Here is a 12,121-nt window from a genome sequence, read left to right on the forward strand (position 1 = left end):
GGCAATTAATTGTTTAAAGTAAGAATAATTAATTAGGATGTGTAGTATAATATAATATTACAACTTAAGAGTGCAAATTAGGAGCAGTTGATTTTAGAAATCAAAGGCCAACATGAAGAAACCGCATCTCTCATAAAGTAATTAGAAGATTCCAAAACATGATTTGATTTATAATAATAATAATAATAAATTACGTAAGTCTGTCCTTAATGACATCGAATCCCATCTCGGTTGGATCTGTGGCTTGCAATTCGTAGTGGATTCCATCTAATGCTCTCCGTAGTCCGTCTTTTGACGTCGCGTACAGCATTTTTGCTCTTATTCTTGATGCCGTCGGTGCCCTGCTCACCATATAACAATATTTACCCACCTTAATTCTCAATATTAATACATTTATTAATAATTATCCATAAACTTTAATTATATTAGTAAAATTAATGCATGATTATGGTATGTTATTCTATTTTAATAATAATAATTATAATTTATTTTATTAGTAGGTGTTGATTGTTACAATTGTCGAAAATAATTTGATATTAATAATTATAGTGAATTTATTTAAAAAAAAATAACAATAATGAATCAATTTTATCACAAATATAGTCAATAATCACACTAACGACTACTATTAAAATAAAATAAATTAATACGACTTGAATAAGACGTGAAGTTTGCGAACTAAACTAGGATTAATGGGCATTAATTCACCAAATCTAGCACTTTATAATTATTGTATTAATGAAGTTATTATACTAATATAATAAAGACGAACCAGGCAATAAAGAAAATCTTGCTCTTCCGGCAATTGTCGACGGTGACGAAGTCGAAATCAAAGACGGCGTAGCGGCAGTCGTCGACGGGGAGAGCGGCAGCGAGATCGTCGTAGCCTTCGGCGGCGGCGCCGACCTTGTCGACAGTGAGCTTCTTGGACCTCTCATCAATCTTGAAGACTATGTACCTGTGCACCTTCTTCCACTTCATCTCCATGAACGAGTTCTTGCATTCCTCCGTCACCCGCATACCCGTCATCGCCTTTTTGTTAAAAACACACAAGAAAAGGAAAAAAAACACATCATCAGTTAACTCCTCACACGCATTCCACTGTGTGTGTGTGTGTGTTTAAAAACAGTTTGATGAATATGTATATGTATGTATACCATCTTGAAAGCCATAGCCATGATTGTTGGTTAAAATTCAGGATTGGAAGGAGGGGGGGGGGGTGTTGTTCTTGGCTAAGATGAGTGATCAGATGGTTGAAATTTTATGGGAAGATGATGAGTTTTTGTGGTGATATTTATATAAGATTTTGTTAGGGAAATGCCACTGGCTTTGTGGTATTTTTACCATTCTGACTATTGTGGATAGATCTATGATGTGTATTACGGACATGAATTGACGAAATCGCCCTCACTGAGGAATATGAAGTGAAATGAAATTCTTATTCGTGGGAGGAGGTGGTACTGTTGCCTCATGCCTGCCTCCGCACATTAGCCGCAGATGAAAAAGAATGCTCTCTTCACATGCCCTTTATTCATTTTTCTCATGTTATCTTTCCAACTTCTTTTTCCTTTTTTTTTTTTTTTTGTTTAAATTTAAATTTCTAAGTTGTGAAATTGAGAGACAGAAGTTACATGAAAAATTTATTATTAACAAGGTTTTGTTTTTAAGATTAGGACAAAGCAAGAACATTCAATACATGGTGAAAATTATCTTGGTTCCAAAATATTCTAATTGAAACTGGGTTTGATCTGATCTGAACCAATTAGATGACAAGTGTAATATATTTATTCTTTGTTTTTAATTCTGTTATTGATTTTGTTTTTAAATTGGCTCCTCCTGTGAAGGAAGTTAACTAGCATCTATGTTGTTAAACTCTAATTATCTTTCATTTATAGTATTTTCGTATCCAAAAAAGAAAATTAAAGCACTTGTTGTGTGATTGATGTAGAATTCAAGAAAGATTACTAATCACATTGTAAGTATCTAGTTTGGATAAAAAATTTCACTTGATCCCTTTTTGGACATGAAATGTGAAGATTAAGACTACTATAGAATTGAAGCATAAAATAAAGAGGAAGAATTTCATAACTCCAATGGATGTAGTATCCGAAAGCTCACTAAAAATAATCCGTTTTGCACAAATTGAGCCTTGGGAAGATGAGTAGTATAAAATGGTCCCAATATTTGAGATCATCTAAATACAGTCTTAGAGTGGAAGCAAAGTGAGAGTTAAAGACTTCTTCCACTTGATCTTCTTCATGCATTTAACTTTAATATATGGAATCCCAATCTCCTCCCGAATGTGGGTATAGATTTGCTGCGTATACTATATTATTACCCTAATGTCTGTTATGTTGTAACTATGGAGAAGATATATACTGTAATATTAATTGATGTAACTGGAGATGTGACGAGAGAATCAAGAAATATTGGATAGTTTACAAACGCATGGAGTCTAACAATACAAATCAAGATTGAACGTGGATGATGAGGCGACATGATATCCCCTCATCTTACCATACGTCTCCATGAATGAATTATGAATCAAGCCCCACCCCATCATCATTTATTAATGCACATCTCCTAATTGGCACTTTGTTTGGGAGGATCTAACTTTAACTGAAGCTGTTGTCCTCTTTCATACCATTGCTTTTGCCATCCATCAACTGTCCATCAAGTATTGCCAGACAGAGTTGCTATGCAACACTAAAGGAAGTGTATCAATATCACAAGCTGTCGTGAACATATCCACACATTCTGAGAGGGTGTCTCGTTCACAAAACGTACCTGGTTCATCTTTCAACAGTCACAGAAAATGGTAGGTATAGAAGCTAAAATGGAGCTTTAGTGAAAGATCTAATGCAATATATATTATAACAATTGTGTGTTTTCCAAACTTGTCTCCGGCAAATATAAAATTAAAGAACCTGACCGAGCAGATATATAGTCATCAGCCGCGAGTTGTCTGGGCAAGAAAATTGAACGATTCGTGTCATTTACTGAATTTTCCTTTCTAAATAAACAATTATATACCAGTTGCTGCAACTCCAAAAACAGATTACAGTATCTCCAAGGGGCAACAGACTAATATTGATATTGTACTCATCGCTATAGTTAAAAGAAATGTGATCAGGTCTTTCTGTTCTTATTGTTACGTGGTCGAAATCCGAGTGTCCTCCCACTTGCTCTTGGGTATCTCCCCAGAATCCGCAATAATTACCTTCTTCCTTGGCTTCCCACTGTACGTGCCTGCACCCCCCTCAATGGCATACACAGTATCCATGCCATCAATGACTTTGCCAAAAACGACATGCTCACCGTCCAACCTGTGAAATTTCCTAAGAAATGTGAAGGATTCATGGGCACAACTACGAGAATTTTCACAAACAAGCTCCATCAGCCCTAGAGCAATAATATCCAAAAAGCATAATACTATGAAGGTGTGTTTCCTCAAATTACCAATTAACAAATGGGATATTAGCCTTTTAGGTCAAGTCAAAAATCAACTGCCAATAGTACTTGCAGAGATATATCCCTGTGAACATAATGTTTATAAAGTGATGAACCCATTATCCACAACACAAAAGCTTACCAGTAGGTCTTGACTGTTGTAATGAAAAACTGCGAACCATTAGAATCAGGCCCTGTATTCACCATGGACACAACACCTGCAAAAATTGGATTAAGAAAGTTTCTTAGTGTGTGTGTGTGTGTGTGTGGGTGGGAGAGAACGAGAGAGAGAGAGGGAGATGACCTGCATGCGAGTGCTTCAACTTGAAATTCTCATCACGAAAAGTGCCACCATATATGGATTGATTCCCTCTACCATCTCCAGAGACGATATCTCCTCCTTGTATCATAAATCCAGGTATGATACGATGAAATGGAGTTCCCTTATAGTGGAGAACTTTTCCATTAGCAGCTTTTCCCAACTCTCCTGATTGTAGAAAAAGTAGGTTAGTGAATAAGTAAAAGGTTAAAAGAGCACTCATATCAAAAGCATCCAATACAAGAAATCTAAACACCAGAACAAAGTTGAATATGTCAGATCTTGAAGTACCTGTACACAAAGCCCTAAAATTTTCTGCAGAGAGAATTGTAAAATACAATCAGGAACAACATGTCATGGCAAATGAAAAAAGAAAGTAATTGTAGAATATGGAGAAATTGAACGAGAAGATAGAAGACATTACCCACAGTCTTTGGCACAACTTCACCATATAAACCAATAGTGATTCTCCCTGAAGATATTGAGGGGGACAATATGTTACAGGACATCAAAGAAAATAATAAGGTGTCCTCTCAATCAATACGACATGCTGAACATAAAGTTCCTCCTAGTTTGTTTTTAGGATCTTATGCTCACTTTATTAGGTTTAAATTCAAAAGGAGAGAAATCAGTGGAAGCACATATAGTGACTAGATTTTTGACGACTTGACAGTTGTATCATCTCATGATCACTTCTTATAATAGTTTGAATAAGTCTTATACATGTTATGAATCATAGAAAGGATCAGCTGCACAAAGAAACGGCCTCTTGAACTATAACAGAGACATCAAAGTATAATTCCGCATAAAGGAAAAAATATGGGGAAGTTTATGGCTAGTGCATTGATATGATATATTATCAAGGGATAAATTGTTGCTAAAATCCTTCATTGATATGATGTATTATCAAGGGCTCATACCTATACGTTGCTTATCCATATCAACATCCAAAAATACTCTATGGGTGATTTCATAGACCTCTTCTGGCTTCGCTACCTCCTGGAGATATAAAGAAAAGAAATTAGGAAGAGGCATCCGAATAAGTTCAGAGAACAGGCAACTATATGATTAAGTTGGTCAAAAGTGAACATGATGGTAAGCAAATAGACACATCTGCCTCTCTGTCAACCATGTTGCATATGTGGGCTGAGGACTTAATTGGCTTTTGCATTCGAGACCATTGTCCTGATTAATTTAGTCAACAAGCTCACATGAAAGAAAAATAAAAAAGAAGATGAAAAAAAAGGAAAAGCCTTACAGCTTGCATCTTTTACACGGGGCAGCATGCACACACACATGGTAAATTGTTGCTCGACCAATAACTAATGATGCTGCAGAATATTGGATGAAGTGCCACAAGTAACTGGTAAGTACAAAGGTTTATATTATAACAATGTTATGATGTCTGAGTTTCATGGATTTTGTTAATTTCATCGCTGATATTATACCAGGAGATTTAGGCTGCTATTACGGAATAGAGATTTTCCATCACATTCTTGGTGTTCGACTGCAGGAAAGAATGCATTAGCATCAATTGTTTCAGATATATTAACTCTGGGCAGAAAGGAAAATCTTGTTGTTCCACTTCCAACTAGCCCTGGTTCAGATCAATGGTTGTTATCTTCTAATATGCATAATAAATAATCCAATCCAGTGAGTCATTTATCGACAGGTTTCATTTCCTTACAACTTAAATTAATCAACTCATTTTGTTCTTCAGTCCTATTGGGAAATGGTTAATGAATAATTAAATAATAAATTTATTGTAAATCGTGAGAAGTGATTGGTTACGATTTGGAACACATAATAAGCGCGTGACATGTGGATGATGGTTGATGGCGCCCAATCATCATCCAACCGTATTCAATCAACCGGGATAGTTGTATCCTTGGTTGAAATGATGTGTCCATTGAGTAAAACCCTTTAAATAAAACGATGCGTCTATTTGAGTGAAGTGGTATGTCCTTCGGATGAAATGATGTGTATATTCAGATAAAAGGTCATAATCTTTCGGAAACATCATTTCTGATAGGACATGTCTATTCAATGATGCCTTTCTAATTTCTATAGATAGGTTCCCCTAGTCACTTCATTTTCATAAGTTCATAAGTCCATTCCATTCAATTTGGAAGGCATTTTAGAGCATTTCAATGTGTTAGCAATAAAAGCATGTTGTCTTTTATTATAAGAGTTCCAAAATATTATTTGATTGGCCGTTGCTCAAAGTTTGTGGTGTTGCTACCTTGAAATTATAAATCATTGTATCTTGGGAGACAAATTGGTGTTTCTGTTTGCACCAGAGCGGAGCAATGATTGTTTTAAAGATAAAGAGTCTAACTCTTCAACTCAACTTCATAATACACAAATCCAGCATATCCCTTAATTTTTCCTAACAAGTCCCAGTTCATATAGTTGCTGAATCGAGCTCATTGATGGCACAAAAATGAAAAATCACGCTTTCTTCCACACATTGGTGTGCCAATGGCGAATATACAGGAAATCACCAGACCAAACCCCCTCCCCAAGAAAAATTTTCAAATGCATATGAAAACAAAACCCATGAACAGAAAATTGATCCTCGACCTAAAAGCGGAATCAGATCCAAACAAACAGAGATTGCCCGTTCAGTTCAATCATCAAATCAATAAACATAAAAAAAATCTGAAACAGAATCACAAATATCCGACGAAGCAAGAAACGCGAAAACATCAAATGAGAACAGAACGGGCACTACATAAAGGAAAATTTACCTGTCGAGAGAAGGAAGAAGCGAGAAAGATGAGGACTAAAACCACCAGGAGAATCAGCAAACTCTTTGGCTGAAGCAACACCGAGATCTCACGCCCCATCTCCGTCACTCGTTCTTGCACTCTTCCATCACTCACTGAAATAATGCATCATTCAACTAGAACTACTAGAATTAACCCAAACCTTTTCTGGTTTAAGCACAATTAGCTGCATAAACACAAGCCGAAGCGTCTCAGTATCAGTCCTCAGCTCATCCCAAATGTGGTTGAAAGAATTGATAATCGTTTTTTTCTCTCGTATCGAGGCAAAAGATCGCGGAGACGAATTGTTGCCACTGCTATTATTCTTAATTCTACCTCAACATTTGCTGCTAAGTTATTAGAATTGTCAATTTTCAATTTGTTTGATCGGATCAGATTGAGCTGAATAGGAATTGGGCCTTGACGTGTTGCTTTTGGGTTATATCAATGGACCAGAGCCCAAATATTCTGTATGAACACAATATCTAAGTTTGGCGTGTGATATTCAGTTTGGGCTGATTTTGTGATGGCCCAATAAAGAGTTTCTTGCCCAAGCTTCGTTAAAGCAATCTCAACATCTCTGTCTTACGTGAATCCACACCCTTCCCAAACTAAATACACTTATTATATAATTGATTTTATTACAAGCGAATAATTGATGCTCGAGTTAGAGTAGAAAATAGTGTAATTGAATACTAGAAATTAAGAAAGTAAAAATGAGTGAAATCGAGAATGTTATTCCTTTTTTTTTTTTTTTATGTACAAATGAGAGAGATTGACACTTAAGTAAAATTTTAAGTAGGAAACTAAAGTTCTTCTTTAAGCTTGAATTGTAACATGAAGGTGAAACTTATAGCATAAAGCCCAAAAGTTCTTCTTTCAGCTTGAATTGTAACATGAAGGTGAAACTTATAGCATCAAGCCCAAGTTGCCTTTTGCCATTGAGGCAGTTTTCAATTTTATAGATAATCATCAATTGATTGAAGAAAATCAATTCAACCCACAAATTTGATTGAGAATTCTCACGAATTTGGTGGAGCATTATCTTACAATAGTTGAATTTTCTATAGATTAAGTGGCATGTCGTCTTCTGAAGATTGTGAGATCCTTGGATTTAGTGAAGGTTTTCTTCTAGCAGTTGGAGTTCGTTGTGGATGAGGGCATCTTATAGGAATAAAAATATCTTCCTGCTTTTTCAATGAAGTGTTGAACAGACCCTTTTTCCCAGTCGGAATCAAGCTTTTAGGATTTAAAGGTTACTTCCGGCTAGGGGTATAATGTTTTCCTGAGAGGCAGCTAATCTTATCTGGTTTTGTGGGTGTACCCATAGAAATTTTACGTGGATGCCACCTAGACCAAACGTGAACGTCATGTGATATGAGCTTTGACTTTAGCTAAGGAATGCCAAGTCCCTGAGCTTTCTTGTGAGCTTGTAAGGTCTTTTTGAATTTGGGTCTCCTTTTCAAATGGGTTTATTTTGATCAATTTATTTCCTAGCAGTGCCTTCTCTTGAATTTCTTGTGGCCTCTATCGGGACTAGGCGTCTTAGGGACACCTTGACCCTTACTCAAATTGAACCCTTTAGGGGCATATTGGGGCTTGCATTCCTATAAGCTTTTGTGATCTCTTCCTTCCTTTTGAATCACTAGACCTCTTTGGTTCAATTTATTTTTATGGATATCAAATTCTAATCTGACTAGACTTGATTCGAACTATTATTTTTCTTAAATTGTATTACTCTATATAGAATATAAAAATGATGTATAACCCTTTTTGTTTTTGGATTTCTGGTATGTATAATTAGGTGGGGGTGTAGCAGCCACAATGCAGGCAAAGAGAAGACGCGTAATTACCACGGAAATATCTTTGAGCGGTACCTAAATATCATAACTATTAGCATTTAATTGTGAGGCAAAGACGGGCAATTCGTAGCCGTCGATGGTGCTGTCCTATCAATTAATTGCTTCATCTGTCTTAATCAGCAAGTAATTATCTTTGTAGCTATATTTACAGCCAAACTAGGAGCAAGTGGTGATTTCAAAACCGGCTGTCACAACTCGTAGAAAACTATTCTGTCATGTAATAAAAGAATCAACATCTGAATATATCAGTTTTTAATCTTCTGTTTTAATCTTTCAATTGCACTAAAAGAAATATATATATATATAATTTAATTTAATTTAATTATTAATATGATGGAGCTTGAATTGGACGAAGCTTCCCCAGATTCCCATGGGGGAGAAATGGAAACAAGTGGGGAGATGCCAATATTCCCAAATTGAAAACGATTGCAGAGATTCCGATTGAACTGCTGAATTTTCTTTTTGACTAATAGTAAATATAAATTACCATAATTTATCTTAACATACTTTTATTTAATTAATATATTAATATAATTAATAATAATAAATAAATTATAATAACTCATATAAAATTAAATAAATATCAATATAATTTAAACTCATAATCTTAAACGTGTTCACCGAATTCATCCAAAAATTAGGAAAATGCGGCGTAGTTTCTATTTGAAGAATCCAAGTGCAGTTGTTTGGCTTGGTGGCCGCCCCTTGGGACCGTGCTGGGGACATTTAAAATTGAAAAAATGACCCCAAATAAACCATTCACCCACCTTCTCCATGCATCACATTTGGAAATAATACTCCTATTTTTCAGCTCAAGAATATTTTTTATAATCACAATAAAGATACTAGTAATTTATATAAATAAATATTAGATAAAAAGTGTAAATATAATTATCTTTTGACAGATGAGTTAGCATGAAAGTTGAGTAGACATACATTCTCAGACAAGAATGGACATTCAATAAATCAATTGATTGTAAATAAATATCAATTTTATTCAACAAATTTAGTGAATTTTGACCAATTGAGATATTTATTATTAAAAGAAAGCAAACCTTAATAATGTTAAATACAAATTTCCAAAACTACAAGAATTTTACGTGTAACTTCACCCAACATAATGTAAAGAGAGTAACTGTCCTAATATTTAATGTTGGATGGAAATATTATTTATGATTATAGGTGGGTTGTCAGGGTTCACAAGTTGCACGCAACACATGAATGAATCAAAGGTAGACAAGTGAAATTACAAAAATGAAGATAAGGGAAGGCGGACAGAAACCCCCGACGCGAAAACAACATCTATAGCTATGCATGAGCAACTATGGATTTCGAAATTGACTAATCATTAATCCATGTTTATCTTTGCACCAAACCAGCTATTACCACTACCTGATAACGACAAGAGTATTGTCAATGGGAATTTTTATTTTATATTAAATTTTAATTTAATGCGATCATCAATTTTATTATACTTACAATTGTCATACGAGTTTAGATCTAGTCATGTGCTTGATGAGATCCATCCAATATTAATATAGTTTTAATTTCACATATCAAAGTTAAAAGATATTGAAAATATCATAGTTTTTTTATAACTCTCAGTTTTTTAAATCTATCTTTTTATTTATTCTGTTTATTTGAAAATTTACCATCAGTCATCACCAGTTTAATTACTCATATATAAATTCATTTGTTAAATGTAGATTTTTTAAGAAAGAAATTGTATTTTTATATTGTTAGAAGGATTTTAATATGCAAGTGAAACTTTATAAGATTATTTATAATTAACTTCTCTCTAAAAATACGAAATCACACTTGTCCTTAAAAAAATTTAAAATTAAACTTACACCTCCTCAAAAAATGAGTTGTTTAAACATGATTCTTTTTCGTTAAGGTTTTGACGAAAAATGTTGATATTAGTTAAAAACTTACATAAATTTCTAATCTTATTCCTAAATGAATATTTTCATGTAATAATTTTGTACTTATAAGGTGAAAATATAATGATATTAACCTCACTCCATATATATAAGTATAAAAAGTATACTTGGAAATGTTTAATGATGAATAAAGTTAAAAATATTTTTTTTTACTTATATTAGTATTTTTTATCCAAATCTTAATTAAAAAAGGTCAAGTATAAATTAAGATTTTTTAAAGAGGATGTAAATATACTTATTATTTTTTTTTAAAAAAATAATTTTACATTTTATAGGGGATTAAGTGAAATTAAGCCACATTTATATGATGTGAATATGATTATGGCCCAATAGTTTTTAAGAAAAGAAAAATAATATAAATATTTGGTAGTAGAGGGGTACTACCGACATGACATGAAGCAACCCAGTAGAATATAAAACATTGGAAAGCACGTGAAAATTTAGTAGGGGGGAAGTGGGGCCTACCATGTGGTAAGTCGAGACACGACAAGTTAGGCTATAGCTGTAATATCGTACAGCGTCCTTCCCCAACTCGTACTCCTCAGTTTCAGCCGTACATGTCCTTTTCTTATCACTCCCGCTTTCAATTTGATAAGCGACCCTTCCAATTTTTAGATCTACCCTACATCCAACACTTTGATTACTTCCTTCCAAAAAACAACAAGAAAAGAAAAAGAAAAAAGGTTCCGTCTGGTTTCGTGTCCTTTTTCTCTATTTTTCAGGTCTAATTGATGTGTTGTGCAACGACACGCTCCTTATCACAACGTCTTCTCCTGTTTCACTTCCTTATATTAGCCTATCTATAAGAGTATGAACAACTTGATGCTTTTTTCTGATTGATGCATATGAGTGGCTAATGTTTTAGCTTTAATTCTTCTAGTTTTATATCTTATTTAATTTAAGACTCCTAATTTTCATAGCTCATGTGAAATATTTGCTAATAACTCATAATTTTTCATGTGTTTATAATATTTCTAATTCTCGATCTATTTAATAATTCTTTTCTTATAGTCCTTGTAATTCCGAAAATATTCTAACAAGTCTCTTAGAATAGTTAGATTAGCTTCCACATAAAAAAGAAAAAAAAATAGTGGTAGTTAGAAGTAAATTGTGATGATAGTGACAATGTCGGAAATGCAATTGTCGTTTAGGGAAATGCAAATGGATTGGGAAATATTTAGTGTTGAAGATGAGTTTGTATGTTGCTGGGGGAATTATTAAAGAGATGATGATTGAAGGCAAAGGTTGTTTTGGAGTGTGAGGATATTATGATGATAAGGCATTAGGCTTATATATAATCAATACTCTTCACTCATCTCTGTTTATCACCTAATTATCAAAGCTTGTGGGTGGCGGGACCCACTTAAAGTCAACAACAACCACCGCGGCCGGTGCCTGCGTATATGTAAATGGTTTGGAAGTAGAAAGTTTGCTCCAAATCTGCATCTGTTAACTTGAAGGGCTTCAAAGCGGAGACGTGCCGTACTCATTGACGCCTTCGAATCCACTCAAACAAACAATATAAAATCAATAATACGTCACCTCATCTAATTCTAAATCTAATCTCTCACGTCTATCAAAATGATTCTTGAAAGCCATGATTCACCAGGAGAATGTCAAGTAATGCAACTTGTATTCTACATCCTAATTTCTCCTTATTACTATTACCCAATCACAATTTATTTGATTGGGCAAATTGCAAATAATTCCATGTGATATTCTAAATAAATAAATTATTTTTTTATAAATAAAATATAATAATTCAGTAGGTAAATTATC

The 12,121-nt window shown here is 34.0% G+C and overlaps 2 protein-coding genes across 2 annotated transcripts; both read right to left on the reverse strand.

Moving 5' to 3' along the window:
* Window positions 1–113: 113 nt before the first annotated feature.
* Window positions 114–1,317, reverse strand: LOC105172969 (actin-depolymerizing factor 5). The gene is made up of 3 exons (XM_011094595.2): window positions 1,158–1,317; window positions 773–1,032; window positions 114–341 (listed from the first exon to the last, which is right to left on the reverse strand). Exons 1-3 carry the CDS (start codon window positions 1,176–1,178, stop codon window positions 191–193), a joined length of 432 nt encoding a protein of 143 aa, XP_011092897.1. The 5' UTR covers window positions 1,179–1,317; the 3' UTR covers window positions 114–190.
* Window positions 1,318–2,843: 1,526 nt separating this feature from the next.
* LOC105172968 (peptidyl-prolyl cis-trans isomerase CYP21-1) lies at window positions 2,844–6,886 on the reverse strand. The gene is made up of 7 exons (XM_011094594.3): window positions 6,520–6,886; window positions 4,690–4,768; window positions 4,194–4,241; window positions 4,061–4,084; window positions 3,755–3,937; window positions 3,593–3,668; window positions 2,844–3,326 (listed from the first exon to the last, which is right to left on the reverse strand). The coding sequence occupies exons 1-7, from the start codon at window positions 6,616–6,618 to the stop codon at window positions 3,152–3,154; spliced, it is 684 nt and encodes a 227-aa protein (XP_011092896.1). The 5' UTR covers window positions 6,619–6,886; the 3' UTR covers window positions 2,844–3,151.
* Window positions 6,887–12,121: the final 5,235 nt, after the last annotated feature.

Source organism: Sesamum indicum, linkage group LG10 (genome assembly GCF_026168435.1).
Source record: "Sesamum indicum cultivar Baizhima isolate 11 linkage group LG10, ASM2616843v1, whole genome shotgun sequence".
In the NCBI taxonomy this organism is placed as follows: Eukaryota; Viridiplantae; Streptophyta; class Magnoliopsida; order Lamiales; family Pedaliaceae; genus Sesamum; species Sesamum indicum.